The following is a 19326-nucleotide window of genomic DNA, read 5'->3' on the forward strand; positions in this document are numbered from 1 at the left end:
AGACTATGGCATCATACAAATTAGCAGTCTGAGTGCTCTGCTCACGACCAAAGTTCGATCCCAGCGGAAGCTGGGTTCAGGTAGCTGGCTCAAGGTTGACTCAGCCTTCTATTCTTCCGAGATTGGTAAAATGAGTACCCAGCTTGCTGGAGGGGGGAGTGTAGATGACTGGGGAAGGCAATGGCAAACCACCCTATAAAAAGTCTGCTGTGAAAACGTTGTGATGCGACGCCACCCCAGAGTTGGAAATGACTGGTGCTTGCACAGGGGACTACCTTTGCCTTTTAGATGTGATTAAACAAAAATATATCCATCAATACCTAAATGTCCAATAAGATACTACATTTGTCTGAATGATACAAGGCCCCAAGAAATAATGGAACATAAAGAATTGCATTTGCTTACTCTGTCTGTTGCCCTGCATTTTTCTTTAGTGCATTCAGCTCATTTATAGTTTGGGTACCTGTGTGAACACAAAATGACATCCCAGTAAGTTCCTTTGAACAATATACATTTAGGATGAAATTAGGATTTAGGATTTCCTTTAGAAATGGCTGCAACTTTTTTTTAAAGACTTCAAATGAAAAATATTTGCTGTTTTCTCAGTGATGCATGCTCTGTTAATGGATGTTGGAAATATGTATCTGTTTTGCATGTCCTTTGCAATGTTCTAAAGTTCCAGTCATTATAGGGTTAACACTGCGCCTGATTCCCTATTGTCTGCATGACCTAGGAAGAAGATACTGACTGCTGTCAATCAAGGTCTAGAAGCTGGAAAACCTGTTTTGTTTGTTTGGTCAGTTAGTCAGGTGACTTCCTTTGTTCAGGCAGAGAGTTCAAGAAGGAGGAGGAAGTGGTCTTCCATTAAGCACATGAACTTCTAGTGTAAGCATGTAGTTCTATAGTGTTTGTTATTTTCACCTCCCAGTACCCTTTCCCTGTAGTAATAAATATGTTTTTGCTTTTTCATGTTAAATGGACCTCAATGATTATTTGATCCAGTGATCCATCGCACTGTTTGAGATAAAGAAATAGAATTTCAAACAGAAATTCCTAACAATGGAAACTATGAAGAATCCAAAGTTATTCCTATTCTAAACTTTTCAAAAATACAAGCATTTTTATCTTAATTGTTTTAGCACCAGTGAGGTCATTCAACCAGCTGATTCTAGAACTGGGTTGTTAATTAGTTTTGCTAAATAGAAGACTGGTTTCATACTTCACTGCTTCTTACCTTTGCAACTTTTAGAAACTTTCACATTGGCCTTGTTTTCAGAAGAGTTCCCCCAGGAATTGAAGCTGCTGTGTGCAAACCCATCACTGAAACTCTGCTCTACAGACTTGTTAGGAGAAAGGTGGGAGGTGGAGTTATTCCAAGACACCTACAATAAAAATGGTCCTTTGATTCTCTTATGCACACTAACCCTAATCCAAAGTAAAGTTAGTGCTATTCAGTTGCCAAAGCTGGTATTTTTATGGTTTCCCTTGTCATTGAGTACAGAGGGCTGTTATTTCTCAGGCCTTGTAGGAATGTGTTCAGATAAGCAGATTTAATTGTGCTGTAGATCAGCATATTGCTCATCATTACCCCATTGCTCAGAGATCGCTGAGGCAGATTTTGTGTTCAATGTGCTCCAGTGAAGCTATGGATGGAGACTATTTTCCATGGGCATGCTCCAAATTTTTATGGGCTGGATATGCACATGGATATTTATTTACTTAATTTGCAGCAGATCACTGGAAAGATGTGAAACAGAACACCTGACACCATAAAATTATGGAATAGAATGAGCTACATTCATCCAGCTTTAGAATGAGTTGATGGTGTGAGGACTGAATTTTGATGTGCACTGAAATAATCAAATGACTACTTTTCATGCAACACACTCAAGATTTGTACAGACACACACACCAACTGTAAACATTTTCCTATACAATATCTGACTACTGGGCTATGTTCTAAAATTGATTCTTGGGTACACAGTCAACTAATCATACGATCACTTCACTGGAGCATATCAAAATTTTTAATCCATATCCTAATAGTCCACATTTTAGCATGCAAATTCAAAGCCATGTGAATCAGACCTCGGAACAAGGATAACACACATTAATGCTGGCTTGCAATATCCTATGGTAACACGGTGGTTGCAAATAATCTACATTTGTTACCCCAACTCTTTGTATCTCAGTCACTGGTACTGTAGACGAATGTCTGTGGTTGCTTTTACAAAGGAGTGTGCCCTGGACCTTGTGGAACATGGAGGGTAAAAACCTACTGAGTGGCAAATGCCTGCCTTTTCTAGTGTGGCTCAAGTACCACAACTGAATGAAACAGCCATTTTTATAGTCAGTATTGTTATGTGATCTTGCACTATATAGAATCACAGATTCAGTGGTCTGGAAGTATATTCTCTACCCTTTACACAAGGCAGGATTCAAAAGGTATATCTATAGTTGCTTTATTGCTATGCTATTAATGCCCTGACATGGATAGGCCAGGCTAGCCAAATCTTGTCAGATCTTGGAAGCTAAGCAGGATCAGCCTTGGCTAGTATTTGGAAGGGCAACCCCCAAGGAATACCAGGGTTCCAATGTTCCCTCTGAGCTGCAGTCTTGTGAGCAAAAATTCTACTTTGTGAGCTATAGGCATTAAAGTTGTGAGCTATTGAATGAATTTGTGTGCTCTGGGGTCATCCTTCCTAAAACAAAAATATGTGAGCTGGAATTTAACAATCTGTGAGCTAGCTCACGCTAACTCAGCTTAGAGGGAATACTGGTTGTGACGCAGAGGCAGGCAATGGCAAACCTTCTCTGAAACGTCACTTGTCTAGCTTACCACCTGGTGGTGCATAATGCTAAAAGAGCTAGAATTTTCTGGCTGCCAGACAATCTTAGGATCTCCTGGCTATTGTACACACATTGCCTTATCGTCGTCATCATCATCATCATCATGAAGTAATTATCACAGAATACAGCATGTCAAGTTTGGACTGTAAGACCAAACTTGTCAGGGGAGGGATGGTGGCTCAGTGGTAGAGCATCTGCTTAGGAAGCAGAAGGTCCCAGGTTCAATCCCTGGCATCTCCAAAAAAGAGTACAGGCAAATAGGTGTGAAAAACCTCAGCTTGAGACCCCGGAGAGCCGCTGCCAGTCTGAGAAGACAATACTGACTTCGATGCACCAAAGGTCTGATTCAGTATAAGGCAGCTTCATATGTTCATATATATATGTCTGCAACTACTGCCTGTCTGCAATTACTACCAAACTGTCTGCAATTACTACCAAACTGTCTGCAATTACTACCTGATTTGTAGAAGATGATCTCATAAACCTTCCAGATGATACTTTTGCAAAATATTCCATTTTATTCTCAAGAAATAGAGATGCCGCTCTGCCAGGAGGTGACCTCACTTGTTTATTCCCTTGCTCTTCAGTTATTAAGTTTCTTCTCCTGAAGAATTCTTTTTGTCGGGGACTTTGGAGTATTTCCTTGGGCTCTTTGCTTGGGCGTTTAGCCACCTGGCGGCATATGGTTATGTTGTTCCTCCTGCGCAAATTTTCATGCCTCTCTTGTCGGCGCTCATATTTTTCTTCATAACTTTCATGCAGAGGCACATGGCGACAATGGTATTTGCAAGTTTCAGTTATCATACTGATTGCACAAGCCACACGTGCATAATGCCTTTCAAATATACTGGAGATAAAACTTCCTAGTAAAACAAGGAGACAGAAAATCAGCAGGAGGCTTGTGGAAACCAATGCAGAAGATCAATATCTCACAGGTGTAGGATGTTGGCAGCTCCATTTTGAATTCTTAAAATCATACACAGAACAGAAAAGTACACTGAGATCCCAGAAAATGAGATTGTTTCCCAGAACAGATTCTACAGTTGTTTCACTCATATTTCAAATTATGGGATCCTCACTCTTTACTTAGGAGGGCCATTTCAAGAATTACAGAGCACGTTTCTCAAATGTTTCCTGCTATCTCAATGGAAAATTTCCAGAAAGTTGTGGAAAGTTTCCGGAATAACATATATTCATTCTACCAATTAAAATAAAAATATTAATTAAAATAAATATTAAAATGTATACATCCTTAGTTATCTTGGACAACCCCCCCCCCAAAAAAAAAATACATGTTAATTTTAATGCCTTTTAATATATTTATGAGATTATTGTAATTAAAGAGACAATTTAGGGTCTGACATCCCAAATGTTGATTTTTAAAAAAATTCTCCCTAGAGCTTTGGATTTGGGGGGGGGGGGGGGCGGTATATTTTATATATTTCTTTGTGTGTGTATGTGTCTGCACCTGGAAGTCATGTCGACCTCTATTGACTGACCCCTACTGGGGGCCTGGAGGATATTCAGAAAGGTGGCTGAACAGAGCAGGGGTGTCGAACTCATTAGTTATGAGGGCCGAATCTGGCATAGATGAGACCTTGCCGGGCCGGGCTGTGTGTATCATAAAATATAATGCCAGGTATTGGAGATATAAATTTTATGAAGGACACAAACACAATTAAACATTTTTGTAAAAACTTTTCAAATAAAACATGCTTAAAACAGTAGCACTCCTTGGTCTTAAAGGTGCTTTCTTGGTATCTCTCCTGTGTGATCCAGGGAACTGGGCAAAGGAAGCTCTGTCTCTTTCTGTCACTCCCCAGGGGACCAGGAGGGGGAAGAGCCTCAGCCAATAGAAGGAAGAGAGGCTTGGCTCACTAGCTCAGCAGTGCGACTGAGAAAGCCTGGCAAAGCCAGCTATCCCGCCTTCCTCTCCAAGGGAGGAGCTTCAGCCAATGGAGAAAATAGAGGCTTTGCTCTGTAGCTCCTGTGCAATTGAGCAAGCCTGGCAAAGCAAGCTGTGATGCAGAAGGAAGCAAGAGAGAGGGAGAAGGGAGCAGACAACAGCCAGTTACTTCATGGCCTGATAGGAGCCCTCTGGAAGCCTGATTTGGCCCCTGGGCCGCATGTTTGACATGCCTCGAATACAGTCTGCCCTTGCCCTCTCGATTGGGTATTTCAAGGAAGTCTACCATCCAAGTACTAACATCCAAGTTGACCCTGCTTAGTTTCCAAGATATGATGAGATCGGACTTGCCTGGACTATCCAGGTTAGGGCAACTTTAGAAATTTTTTGAACAAGAACAATTGGCATTTAATATATAGAAGTATTAATAGTAGTTAAAAGTGTGGCCTTGCCCCACAAATCCCATTTCATCTTCTGCATATATTTAAGGGCTGTATTTTCCATATTGCTTGGGAATTGTGAATTAAACTTCTAGAGAAAATCCCTGGTTACTTTTTTTAGCATCACCTTCAAAACTGGATCGAGGCGGCGTTGCGGTGCTGATTCTGTTAGACCTGTCGGCTGCATTTGATACAATCGACCATCAGCTACTGACGCGCCGCCTCGCTGACATTGGGGTTGAGGGGCTGGCCTTGCAATGGCTTTCCTCCTTTCTCCTGGGTCGGGGACAGAGGGTGGCTATTGGGGGTGAGCGGTCCCGGAGGCGCACACTGGATTGTGGGATGCCTCAGGGAGCAGTTCTCTCTCCGATGTTGTTTAACATCTATATGCGCCCCCTTGCCCAGATTGCCCGGTGGTTTGGGCTGGGTTGCCATCAATATGCAGATGACACCCAGCTCTATCTACTAATGGACGGCCGGCCCAACTCCGCCCCAGGGAATCTCGACTGGGCTTTACAGGCTGTTGCGACGTGGCTTAGGCTGAGTGGGCTGAAGCTGAATCCAGTGAAGACAGAGGTCCTTTGTGTGGGTCGCGGCGCTCTGGGAGGGGAAATAGCTCTCCCGGCCTTCGATGGCGCGCCATTGAAAGCAGCGTGCCAGGTAAAGAGCCTGGGTGTTTTACTGGAGCCTTCATTATCGATGGAGGCCCAGATAGCAGCCACTGCCAAGTCAGCATTCTTCCATCTGAGGCGGGCAAGGCAGTTGGCCCCTTTCCTTGAGCGCCGGGACCTCGCAACAGTGATCCACGCAACGGTCACCTCAAGATTGGACTACTGTAATGCCCTCTACTTGGGGCTACCTATGTGCCGGACCTGGAAGCTGCAGCTAGTGCAGAACGCGGCGGCCAGGCTGTTGTTGGGACTCCCGAAATGGGAACATATACGGCCAGGGCTACGGGAACTGCACTGGCTGCCGATTATACACTGGGTCCAGTACAAAGTGTTGGTCACTACCTTTAAAGCCTTATATGGCCGAGGACCTGCCTACCTGAGGGACCGTCTTTCCCCATATGAACCCCAGAGAGCACTGAGGTCAGCCGGGAAAAATCTAATGACTATCCCTGGGCCGAAAGAGATCAAACATCAGAACACTAGAGCACGGGCCTTTTCAATCGCGGCCCCTGCCCTATGGAACCAACTTCCTGAGGAGGTGTGGGCCCTGCGGAACCTCGATCAGTTCCGCAGGGCCTGCAAGACCACCCTCTTTAAAATTGCGTACTCGGACTGCTAAAGAAAGCTGTTAATTAAGGATCCGCCAATGCGGCCCTAAAGACCTATACCGCTGTGTATAAACTGGCAGAACTAGCGTCAAACACCATCAGCACTGTCAGACCAAGTTATTTAACTGTATTGACTGGTTTTTAATGTTGTTAAATTTAATGTTTTTATATTGTTAAATTTAAAGGTTTTATCTATTATTGTATGTTTTTATGAAATGTTGTTAGCCGCCCTGAGCCTGCCGAGGTGGGGAGGGCGGGATACAAATAAAATTTATTATTATTATTAAAACTGATAATTTCTAAAGGCAAAACTCCATAGGGGTTTTAAAAAAAATCATTCTGTTGCCACCCCCATCCCCAACTTACATCTTGCAACAGTTTTATTTTCTGTGTGTTCCATCATTTTTTACCCTCCAAAGTCTACAGAGTAGACAGACTTGGTTATGTCACTTCATATTATACATTTAAATACATTTATTTTCATTTGAGAAAGGCACTGAGCTCTAAAAAGTACAGCTGAAAACTATACCTCTGCTCAACATCACTGTGTTAGTGTTTGTGTGTGTATCTGGCTGCAGTCCAAATGTCACTGGCAAGTTGCACCAGAATTCTATCAGAAGAACAGCTCCTTTGTTTGGGCATTACTTCTCTACTCTGTGCCTATATGAAGAGTGAGTTATTAACCTCAAGCCTTCTTTCAATCCAGTTTGATATTTTGTAATCAAAGGATTACTAGTCCTAGCAGGGAATTGCACCAAAGATCCCCCCCCCCCCCCAATCTTTGCTTTTCCGTTAGAAACAGAAAAAAATGCGAGAGAATTCAAGAAGCATCGAAAAATCCTCATCTAATTTTCTTCTCCTCAGCTGATGGTTGTGAAACGCCATGTGCCTTGAACCAGATAATAATCCTTATAGATATTCTAAGAATGCTGCTTAAAAAGAGGGTCATGTGAGCATACTAAGCATTCAAGAAAGAAAAGTGGCATGGGATTGCTCTTGAAGTGGCAAGTGGGGCTTTAGTTCTTCCCATACCTACTTAACTTTAACACTTATCTAATGAGAACAGTGTATTGGCCTGTGAATAGCAGTGAGTGTACACATTGAAGAAGGGGAGAGCAGTGGCAGCCCATCTAATGCCAGTGTTCAACACCTGCTTTCCTTGGCCATCCTCTTCTGCCCAAACACCAATACTCACTCAGCACCCACTTTCCCTGGGTGCCTTTTTCCTTCCAGCAGTCTTTTCCGACCACCCTCCCCATCTTGGGGGTTGCTTGGCAAGTCCCAAGGTACTGGTTGAGACTGTACCATTGTGAGTTTTTTTTAAAAGCTTCAGGATATTTAAATCCCTGTCATCTCCCTCCATCTCCAGTTTTCATATTTTTCTGCAAATCAGGGGAATCCCCTGGGTTTACAGAACTACCCAACCTATCACAAGATGGCATTACTTAATGTTTTTTGATCCACATTCTAGGTTCATCGTTTGTAGTTAAATATATTATACAAGAATAGAAAAAAAATTACAGCATAATAATACAATACCTACACCAATGCAAGACTAATTTTTTGTTTTTCCATGTATGCCATCCCAGGCAAGATGGGGAGTCATCTTATATTAGCATACAAGTTACAGTAATATTCAGTAATTTTTTCTTGATATATAACTTTTCAAAGGGGGATTTTCTTACACTCAGGGTTGCCTTCCTTTTGAGTAAACGAGGCTTGGATCTTATATTGTTTCCCTGTTCTCACTAGCTGACTGCTAAGGCTTTACTCCACTGTGGCACTCACTTCCTGTGCTGCTAGCAAAAGGACTGGTTGTAACACATTGCTCTCTTACACATGTGAAAGTGCTGGTGTTAGAAGAAGCAGGCAGAGAGGAGAACAAGGCAGACAATATCATAGGATCCAAATCACTATTTTCCCACTTTGCTATTCTAAACGCCTGTTGTAGGAAAGGAACCTACAGTCTCTATTAAATCTTAAATGAACAGAACCAGATTTGCTGATAAATTCTAGTTCATGAAGGAGTTTCTCTTTGAAGACTCCTCTATGGAAGTCTCCTCTATGGAATGAGACAGAGATGTAGTTCAGTCTCTAAAGATTCTTTGCCAAGCATAAGTAGCAGTATGGTAGAAGGCACAAATGGAAGACAGAGAAAAGGAGATGTTCATTAGAAACAGATGGACTGCTCTGCTCTATAGACATGTGCCTGCTTGGGGAGGGAGACTGCTTGCTCCCAGTTGGCTATGCTCACTGGCACTCCAGAGGCTGATGGGAGAAAGAACATTTCTTAAAAATCACTGTCAATGATAGCATGATGCCTAGGGTTGCCAGGTCCAATCTTCTCCCCAGTGAAGAGATTGGGGGAAGGGGGAGAAGATTGGACCTAGAGAGGCATGGACATCCCCAATGCAATGATGTCACGCAGAGTGACATCATCACATCCCAGACGCAGCGTGTGCATGCTCCTGCTTTTTTTCCAGCCAGTTAAAGGGAACCTTCCCATCAGATGGCCCCAGCTTGGAAATTCACTGCTTGCAGGGCAGGCAAGTACAGCAACTACTCTTTTCTTTACCTCACAGGAGGGGAGGGAGAGGAGTGGCTGCTCAGTGGTCGCTCTTGGGGATGGAGTCTCCCACACCATATGGCTGGTGGTGGACTGAAGCCTGAGAAATTGGGGGATCCCATATCCCTACCTGAGGACTGGCATCCCTAATTGATGTCACTTTTGGGAGAAAATCCAAAGTGATGTTACATCTCTCTAATAATCACTGGAAACTCTATGATAAAACTATTTATTTATTTATTACTTCCCATTTATATCCCGCCCTCTCCGCAAGCGGACTCAGGGCGGCTTACAACATTATAAAAACAATCAATCCAATAAAACATATAAAACCATAATTTACATATATTAACTTTAAACCATTCTATAGCGCTATTTCAGTCCAGTATAGGTGGTATTGACTTCTCGACCAAGATCGCCAGCATTCTGTAGGATGTCCGGTGGCAGCCTTTTTTCAATCAAACTGCAAAAGCCTGTTTGAACAATTCGGTCTTACAGGCCCTGCGGAACGCAGTCAAATCCCGCAGGGCCCTTATAGCTTCTGGGAGGGTGTTCCAAAGTTCTGGTGCTGCCACCGAAAAAGCCCTGGATCTCGTTATACATAGCCTGGCTTCTTTTGGGCCAGGGGCAGACAACAGATTTTTTGTCCCTGATCGCAGTGCTCTCTGGGGGATATATGGGGAAAGGCAGTCCCGTAGATAGGCAGGTCCCTGACCATATAGGGCTTTAAAGGTTAATACCAACACCTTGATATGGTACACACTATATGGTTTCACCATGGAGTTTTAAGCAATTTCTTGAAAGGCGATATCACACTTCCAGGATTTCCCAGAAGCAACATCACAGTATCACTGATGGCTGCTCCCCATGTCCAAACCCCACCTGGTTTCCCGCTGGTAGGTAGGCTAGGCATCCCTGTTTTTGTATTGCAGAGGTCTTTAAAGCATCATATTCTGCTGAGCCTAAAGTGTGACCTGACAGCTTTTTTATTGTTTCATCCTGGTTTTGTTTTGGTCTTTTTACATTAAATGACTTTTGAATGCTTCCATGAATTTATAGAAAGCATGGGGTATAGATTTTAAAACAGACAAGTAAATAAATCACTATCTGAGGAATTCAATTGTCATTTCTCTCTCATTGTATGTTTTATATAATACACCTTTCTTTTTGCCACCAACTCACCTGTCTCTAAGATTTCTCATTTGACCAGTAAACAGGAAGGGGTCTTTGATCTTAAAAGTTTTGCCTATTTAAAATTAAGCATACAACAATTGAAGGGTTTTTTTTTAATGCTGAAGTGTGGAGTGGGTTGAGCATATGGACATAAAAAGAACCTTTCTGGATGGCTAACCACTTACTCTGGAGGGCCAACAACAAGGTACAGAGAACAAGATCTTTCCTGATGTTGCCTCCTCGCACTGGTATTCAGAAGTTTATAGCCTCTGAATGTAAAGGTTCCCTTAGTCACCATGGCTAGGAGCAACTGATAGACCTATCCTCAATGTATCTGTTTTAAAGCCTGTGGCCACCACTATGTCCTCTGCCAGTGAATTCCATATTTTAATCACTCATTGTATAAAAATATATTTCCTTTTGTCCATCCTGAATCTGCTACCATTTACTTTATGGAATGCCCCTGAGTTCTAGTATTTTGAGAGAGGGAGAAAAAGTTATCTCTGCTCACTCTCTATATCCTATGCACAATTTTATAAATCTTTATCGTGTCTCCTCTTAGTGGTTTCTTTTCTAAACTGAAAAGTCCCAGACTCTCCAGCTTTTCCTCTTAGAAAGAGTACTCCAAGGCTGAGGTCAGATGCACATAAACTGACGAGATGGGCATGGATGAAAGCCAGTTGCATGTTGGATTTTATGCAGTTGTCCAAACATCAGCATTTGGCAATGGTCGTTGGCTTGTTCGTGTCCCGCACTGCCATGGCTGGGATGCGGACTTTTTTGATAGTACATTAAATCCGGACCAAGAATGCTTCCGACGACTCCCGTGCATACTTTCTATGTTTGAATGCTCCATTGTAGCCGACTCGTTGCAAGCGCACATCCGTTGCAAGCGCACATCCGCGAGAGCCCACTCCAAATGATATCATTGTGCCAGCAATTGTTGACTCAGCCTTCCAACCTTCCTAGGTCAGTAAAATGAGTACCTAGCTTGCGGGGGGGGGGGAAGTGTAATGACCGGGGAAGGCAATGGCAAAGCACGCTGTAAGGACCCGGGTTGCAGATAAAGAACGACGGCCGCCAACGTCCGGCAGCCGGCCAGAACTCTAGCAGCCGGCTGGGGAGGAGCGCAGGGGTGGTCGTTAAACAGTCCAATTATTTCAACACCGTAAATCAGTCCGGCCGAAGGAGGAGACAGAAAGCTTGGTCGCAGGAATGCAGGGGGTCGGAAGCCAGAGAAAACAACGCCAATTACCTAGGTCAGTCCACAAAGCAAAGTCAGAGTCCAGAAGTCCAAGTCCAAGGTTCAGGCCGGGTCAGGAGTTACACGGGTTCTCGTAGCAAGCAAGAGGGTGCAGAGCGTAGTCACGTCCCAGGAGGATCGTTCGTTGCCAGCACAGTTTGCCTTGAGGTCAGGGTTACAGATATACTGTGCTGGCTTGTTAACTTGTTAATACTCCGGGCTGAGATCTCTCCTCCCACGCATGCGTGCATCTCTCCGTCTGCTTCTGAACTCCTGTCGCCTCCTCTCACGTAGCCGGCTTACAGGAGGTGGTGATTCAGGAGGGGATGCGCTAGGGCCTGGTGTGGCCTGATCAGTTTCAGGTGGCTCCTGCTCTGAGTTAGCAAGGGCGGGGGCTGAGCTAGGGCCCGGTGTGGCCTGATCAGTTTCAGGTGGCTCCTGCTCTGAGTTAGCAAGGGCGGGGTCTGGGGCAGGCACAACACACCCCATAAAAGGTCTGCCATGAAAACTTTGTGAAAGCAGTGTCACCCCAGAGTCAAAAATGACTGGTGCTTGCACAGGAGACCTTTCCTAAATGAGGGGGGGAGGCAGATCGCCCACCTTTGCTGTCTCCCTACCAGGCAGGGAGATGGCAAAGGCAGTTCCTGGGCTTCCCACCCCCTCTTTAAAAACCCAGGTGGGGTGTTTAAATGCGAGGAAAAGGCAGATCGCCCACCTTTGCCATCTCCCCGCCAGGCAGAGAGACGGCTAAGAGAGTTCCTGTGCTCCCCCCCCCCAATTTAAACATCTAGGTGGGGTGTTCATTTTTTGTGACAGTCTACGTTGTTTGATGCCCATTCTGGCTTGTTCCGGCCCATTCTGGCTTTTACCCTGTCCTGTTTAAATGCGGGGGGGAGGAAGATGACCCACCTTTGCCGTCTCCCCGCCAGGCGGAGACAGCAAAGAGATTTGCCGTGCTTCCCCCCATTTAAACACCACGGCGGGGTGTTTAAATGGGGGGAGGAGGAAGATGACCCACCTTTGCCGTCTCCCCGCCAGGCGGAGACAGCAAAGAGAGTTGCCGTGCTTCCCCCCATTTAAACACCACGGCGGGGTGTTTAAATGGGGGGAGGAGGAAGATGACCCACCTTTGCCGTCTCCCCGCCAGGCGGAGACAGCAAAGAGAGTTGCCGTGCTCCCCCCCATTTAAACGCCACGGCGGGGTGTTTAAATGGGGGGAGGAGGAAGATCACCCACCTTTGCTGTCTCCCCGCCAGGCGGAGAGACAGCAAAGAGAACTCCCAGGCTTTTCTCCCTGGCCGGGTGCTTAAACTGAAGGGGGGGGGCAGATTGCCCACTTTTGCTGGCACCTTTTTTAAAAAAAAACCCAAGCACGATATCCCATGGTTCTGCGCTTGCGTGAGTGCGGAATGCCATCTCAAAAAATGAGGTCCGGTTGAGACCTCTGATCAACCAACAACGGGACCAATGCTGCTTAGAACTGAAGGATGGAGGGATGTCTGATCGGGAAATTTGTTGTAAAAAAGCTGCGGGGTATAATAGTGATGGGTTAGGGATGCATTTAATGGTGAGTGTGACCGCGGCCCAACTCTCTAATCCTCTTTTGTATTTATAATTACAGGGTTATTCATCCCCAGGGTAGATTTATTTAAATCAGAGATTTTACTATGATTTACTATGATTTACTATGAAACAGAGATTACTACAGAGATTTACTATGATTTATATCACCAAGAAGAAAATATGAATTATTTAACATAAAATGTGATTTAAATTAGTTATTTAAGTCAAGATTTACATTTGGTAATTCATATATTGTTTGATCACTATCCATATTACAACTTTGATTTTCCACTAAATATAGTCTTCTTCAGGCTATCAAGAAAAAGCATAACCCAAACCCTTTGGCCAACTAGCTGCAAGATTCACTTCAGAATATATTTATATATGTATACTCTGGCTGCTTCAATAATAGGTTTCCCTAAATTTCCAGGGGGTCTCCCATCCAGGGATGTGCTAATTTTCAGTAAGGATGCTGTTGGGGTTGCCAGTTCTTGGGTTACAACCTGGGGAGGGTCAGGGCAGGGTTTGGGGAGAGGTGGTTCATCCGCAGAGTATAATGCCAGAGTTCACCTGATTTTTATGTTTTTATATCTTAATGTGATTGTATGTTCCATGTATTTACATGAGCATTTAAGCCACCCTGAGCTTTTGCAGGGAGGGCGGGATATAAATAGAATTAAATAATAAATAAATAAATAAATAAATGCAGCTGTTTTTTTTCCCTGAAGAACTGATACTCCAAAAATCTTGTTGGTTTCTAAGGTGCTACTAGCCTTGAATTTAGTAGCAGAGTTTGTGCAAAAAGTGATTCCATTCTCACACACACAAAAAGACATGATATGGACCTGGTCTACATGAGACCAATGAGGTGACAGTCTGGACTTCGGCATTTTAGGCTACAAGTCAATGCTTTCCTGGATCATCCCCCTGAAAACAGTACAGCAGAGAATGGTTTCTCCCTGGTGTACTATTTTTTCCAGCTTTTTAATATGAGAAAGCAATAAAAATTTGCCATTGCTTAGGGTTGCCAGGTCTGTGTTGGAAAATACCTGGAGACTTTGGGGATGGATCTGGAAGAGGGCAGGGTTTGGGGAGGAGAGTGGCCTCAGCAGCAGTGTTCCCTCTAAGCTGAGTTAGTGTGAGCTAGCTCAAAGATTTTTAGCCTCCAGCTCACACATTTTTGTCTTAGCTCAGGAAAGATGACCCCAGAGCACAATAATTTATGCACTAGCTCACAACTTTAATGCCAGTAGCTCACAAAATACAATTTTTGCTCACAAGACTCTACAGCTTAGAGAGAACATTGCTCAGCAGGGTACAATGCCATAGAGTCCACCCTTCAAAGCAACCATTTTCTTCAGGGGAGCTGATCTCTGCCAGCTGGAAATCAGTTGTAAAAGCAGGATATCTTAGGGTTGCCAAGTCCAATTCAAGAAATATCTGGGGACTTTGGGAGTGGAGCCAGGAGACTTTGGGGATGGGGCCAGGAGACATTGGGGGTGGAGTCATGAGCAAGGTTGGAACAAGTACAACTGAACTCCAAAGGAAGTTCTGGCCATCACATTGAAAGGAACTGCACACCTTTTCAATGCCTTCCTTCCATTAGAAATAATGAAGGATAGGAGCACCTTCTTTGGGGGCTCATAGAATTGACTCCCCGGTCCAATTCTTTTGAAATTGGAGGGTGTTTTTAGGAAAGGCATCAGATGCTATGCTGCAAATTTGGTGCCTCTATCTCAAAGAACATCCCCCCCCCCAGAGCCCCAGATACCCGCAGATCAATTTCCCATTATTCCCTATGGGAATCGTTCTCCATAAGGAATAAAAGAGCACCCAGTAGACATTTCCCTCCCCCCACCTTGGCTTATTAAAGCTTTCTAAAGCGGGGGGGGGGGGGGTGGTGGCTTCCAAACTGGGGAATCCCCTGCCCCCTCCCTCCCTCTCTCTCTCTCACACACACACATTTACTGGGTTTGGTTCCTCCACAACTTTACTTGCTCTGAAAAAAAAAGCAAAACAAACGGAGATTCTGTGCTCTGATGAAACTACTGTTGATCCTTCCCCATGAAGCGCTTCCTGTTTCCTGCTTCATGCTCAACTTTAAAGGCACACATTTTAAAAACAGACCTGTTTGCAGGTTTCTAAACCTGCCGGAGCTCTGGAAGTACATGGTGACTGTGGGGGCAGGGCTTACCCCCGCCGGCCAGCTGGCTGGGAGTGGGGGGGGGGGGAAGGTCTGTAAAACCGGGGGATCCCCCACTGGGACCTGGGGGTTGGGAAGCCTAGTATATATCAGGCCATACCTGGAGGCTGGCAACCTTTTGACCTAGGGTTGCCACGTCCAATTCAAGAAATATCTGGGGACTTTGGGGGCGGAGCCAGGAGACTTTGGGGGTGGAGCCAGGAGACATTGGGGCCAGGAACAAGGGTGTGACAAGCATAATTGAACTCCAAGGGAGTTCTGGCCATCACATTTAAAGGGGCAGCACACCTTTTCAAATGCCTTTCTTCCATAGGAAATAATGAAGGATAGGGGCACCATATTTTGGGGCTCATAGAATTGGACCCCCTGGTCCAATCGTTTTGAAACTTGGGGGGTATTTTTGGGGGGAGGCACTAGATGCTATACTGAAAATTTGGTGCCTCTACCTCAAAAAATAGCCCCCCCCAGAGCCCCCAATACCTGCTGATCTATTCCCTATGGGAATCATTCTCCATAGGAAATAATAGAGTGCCCAGTAGACATTTCCCTCCCTCCCACACACACTTTCTAAAGCGGCGGTGGGGGGGGATGGCCTCCAAACCAGGGTATCCCCTGCACCCTCCCTCTCTCACACGCACAAATACTTACTGGGTCTTGTTCCTGCAGAACTTTACTGGCTATGAAAATGAAAGCAAAAGAAAGGGAGGGGCCGTTCTCTGAGGAAACTGTTACTGACCCTTTCCCATGAAGCCCTTCCTGTTCCCTACTTCCTGCTCAGCCTTAAAGGCACACATTTTAAAAACTGTTTACAGGTTTCTAAACCTGCAGGAGCTCTAAATCTACAGAATGACTGTGGGGGCGGGGATTCACCCGCCGGCCAGCTGGCTGGGGGCGGGCAGAAGCCTGTCAAAACGGGGGATCCCCCACTGGGACCTGGGGATTGGGAAGCCTATTTTGACCCCCCAATCTGAAATTGTGTAGACCACTATCTTATTCTACCACCTAATTCTGTTGCATTTGAAGATGAAACAAGACATGGGAAATTTCTTGCTAATGTTATTTTCTTGCTTATACTACCACAAGCTAGGACAGATAAAACATTTAGTTTTTCTGTATTCTTCTGTCATTGTATATCTGAAGTTGCTTAATCCTTTGTGACTCCTGTATCTCTGTGACCTCTTGAATGATGGTGACACACAATTCCTCTCAGTCCATCTTAAATAGTTTCTTGTCAGGGACCTGCCAGTGCTTGTCTCATTCAGTAGTTGGCAGAGATGTATTCCTTTTGGAGATACAGTGGAATGTGTATTCTGGTTAACCAGTATTAATCAAAACAAGTGTAATTCCTTGGCTCCTTGATTCAGAAGGGGAAAGCCATGACAGCCATAAGTAACTCCTCACTTTGGGACCAGTATTCAAACTACTCTTATCCAGGGCTAGTGTAACTTTATAAGGAACACATACTCATGCATGGTGAGTACCTTGGCAAAAAGAAAGGCATTCTTTTGTATATTGGTTGTGTAACAATTGACACCACGGAGCTGGAGAAAAGGCCTTTATCAGAGTTACTTTTTACAGAGTTACACCCTTCTAAGATGAATGAAACTCTCGTTTAGGGTTGCATGTCTTCAGATGCATGCACTTACCTAGTGCTTAGCCACCGGAGGTGGGGTGGGGTGGGGGGAGGAAGGCTCCATGGTCATCAATGTTGTCAGGAGAAAGGAGGAGCAGGAATGCTGCTACTGGTAGATGGAGTGGAACCAGAGCGACTGTTAAACTGCCGCATGCTCTGGCTGCCTGCCTATGAGGGAAAAGCACACACACTTCCTCTCACTTTGGCGGCTTAAGCCACCATGTTTGGGAAAAGGACATTCAGCACTTTTTCAGCAGCCATGGCCACTTGCTTGAGGTTGATTTTAAAAAATCAGTGAGGACGAAAAAGGGGGCACTATGAAGAAAAATGAGGGGCTCGGAGCCTGGTAGGGAGCACAATGACGTCACTTCCAGGTGAGGCCAGCATGTCTGGGAGGTTCCTGCCCACTTCCAGAATGCCCTCCAGATCCCCCCGCCAGCAAGACGAAGGGACCTGGCAACCCTAGACTGCATACATGGCTCTTCAGGGGTGTTGAACTCATTTGTTATGAGGGCCAGATCTGACATAAGTGAGACTTTGCTGGGCTGGGCTGGGCTAGGCCATGTTGGGCCGGGCCATGTGTGTACCTATTTAAGATTAGGTAGTGGAGATATAAACTTTAAAAGATACAAACACAACTAAAGATTTTTTTAAAAAAAACTTAAAATAAGACATGATTAAAACATTAGCACTTTTTGGTCTTAAAGGTGCTTTCTTTGCATTTCTCCCATAGGATTCAGGGAACTGGGCAAAGGAAGCTCTGGCTCTTTCCCTCCCTCCCCAGGAAACCAGGAGTGGGAGGAGCCTCAACCAATGCAGGAAACTGAGGCTTTACTCTGTAGCTCCTGTGCAATTGAGCAGGCCTTGCAAAGCAAGCTGAGATGCAGAAGGAAGAAAGAGAGAGAAGGGAGCAGACAAGATCAGTTGCTTGTGGGGTTGATAGAAGCTCTCTGGGGGCCTGATTTGGCCCTTGGACCGCATGTTTGACACCCCTGCTCTACATCATCCATTTACCAAGTCCGGCCTCCTCCCTACAGTCCCTGGCCTTTAGTCTTATCCAATATTCCTGGGCAATGTATAATTAGAATGGGAAGGATAGTCCAAAAGCATGACTTTAGCATAAAACCTATGCTCCTTTTAGGTACAAGTTTTACACTATGTTGCTAAATCAGCCACGGGAAAATCTGCTGTCTTGATGCAGCTGAAAATTCAAGGCAGAAAACATAAAGAAAGATTCATTAACTGGCTAAACCTTGTGCTGATTGCTGAAGACAGCAGAATCAGCATGGAAGGGACAGGAAGATAATTCACTGAAGACCCACATTGAACAGTAGCTCCTGTTTTATTTTTTGGGGGACACTTCCTGTTTGGTGATGTCATTGCTCTTGTAATTTAATTTAATTTTTCCATTTATACCCTGCCCTATCCCGCAAGCGGGCTCAGGGTGGCTTACAGCATTAAAACAGCATTAAACAAACCACATCAAATTAAACAATATCATAAGTACAAAAGTCACACCAAATAAAAACAACATAATCCACCCAATTGGCAGCAAACCAAACAACAGCATATAGTCTGGAAGCTTTCAGCAAAAACTTGAGCACCTTGATAGCAGGGTGCTGGGGGAAAGCGATGACTTCACAGGATGGCCACTGTATCAATTAAAAGCCTGGTGGAAGAGCTCCGTCTTGCAGGCCCTGCGAAACTTGGATAAGTCCCACAGGGCCCGGATCTCCAGCAGGAGCTCATTCCACAGGTAGGGGCCCAGACCAAAAAGGCCCTGGCCCTCATTGAAGCCAGTCAGGCGTCCTTAGGACCAGGGATCACAAGAGGATGTTGTGAAGCTGACCTCAGAGCCCGGGGGGGGGGCTTGTATGGGGAGAGGTGGGCCCAAACATATGTAGCCTCCAGGTCATGAAGGGCCTTAAAGGTAAGGACCAACATCTTGAAATGGATCCGGTACTTGAGGGGTAGCCAGTGCAGTTCGCACAGCACCAGCTGCATCTGCACCAGATAGGCTTCGATGTCAGTAACTGGGCTGCTATGTTCTGCACCCGCTGGAGTTTCCGGAGCAGGATCAAGGGTAGTCCCATGTAGAGAGAATTACAATAGTCTAATCTGGAGGTAACCGTTGCATGAATCGCTGTGGCTCGATCATGGGGGGTAAGGTTGGGGACCAACTGTGGGACCCGCATCAGATGGAAAAGTTGTACTCAGTTATCTTCTGGCATCAAGATACAGACACATAGCATACTGTGCCTAAATTATTTCCTGATGTCTTTATACCAGATAGTGTGGGACCTTACAAATTTCTCCTGCCTCCCTCTGCAGCTTCAAAAACCTTCAGATGAATTATAGGGCAGGAAGTGGGTTCTGCAGTGGGATTCAGAGTGGGCTATCAGCAAAAATTGTGAGCGTCTCCTCTGAAGATAGAAGTGACCCCTTAAGCCTTTGGAACTGGGGGAATGGA

General features: G+C 45.0%; 1 protein-coding gene and 1 non-coding gene across 4 annotated transcripts in view; one reads left to right on the top strand and one right to left on the bottom strand.

Moving 5' to 3' along the window:
* Window positions 1-19326, bottom strand: part of TRAF3IP3 (TRAF3 interacting protein 3) — a 58352-nt gene that overhangs the window by 34562 nt on the left and 4464 nt on the right. For all 3 annotated transcript variants that reach the window (XM_060231245.1, XM_060231244.1, XM_060231246.1), the window contains exons 2-4: window positions 3307-3713; window positions 1235-1382; window positions 406-463 (exon numbers count right to left, since the gene is read on the bottom strand). In XM_060231245.1, coding sequence (XP_060087228.1) covers window positions 406-463; window positions 1235-1382; window positions 3307-3654 — 554 coding nt within the window. In that variant the 5' untranslated portion in view covers window positions 3655-3713. The remainder of the gene's footprint in view (window positions 1-405; window positions 464-1234; window positions 1383-3306; window positions 3714-19326) is intronic.
* On the top strand, window positions 3016-3090 carry TRNAP-AGG (transfer RNA proline (anticodon AGG)). The gene has a single exon. It is a non-coding gene; the product is annotated as a tRNA-Pro (tRNA).

The sequence above is a fragment of the Heteronotia binoei genome, chromosome 2 (assembly GCF_032191835.1).
Source record: "Heteronotia binoei isolate CCM8104 ecotype False Entrance Well chromosome 2, APGP_CSIRO_Hbin_v1, whole genome shotgun sequence".
Lineage (NCBI taxonomy): Eukaryota > Metazoa > Chordata > Lepidosauria > Squamata > Gekkonidae > Heteronotia > Heteronotia binoei.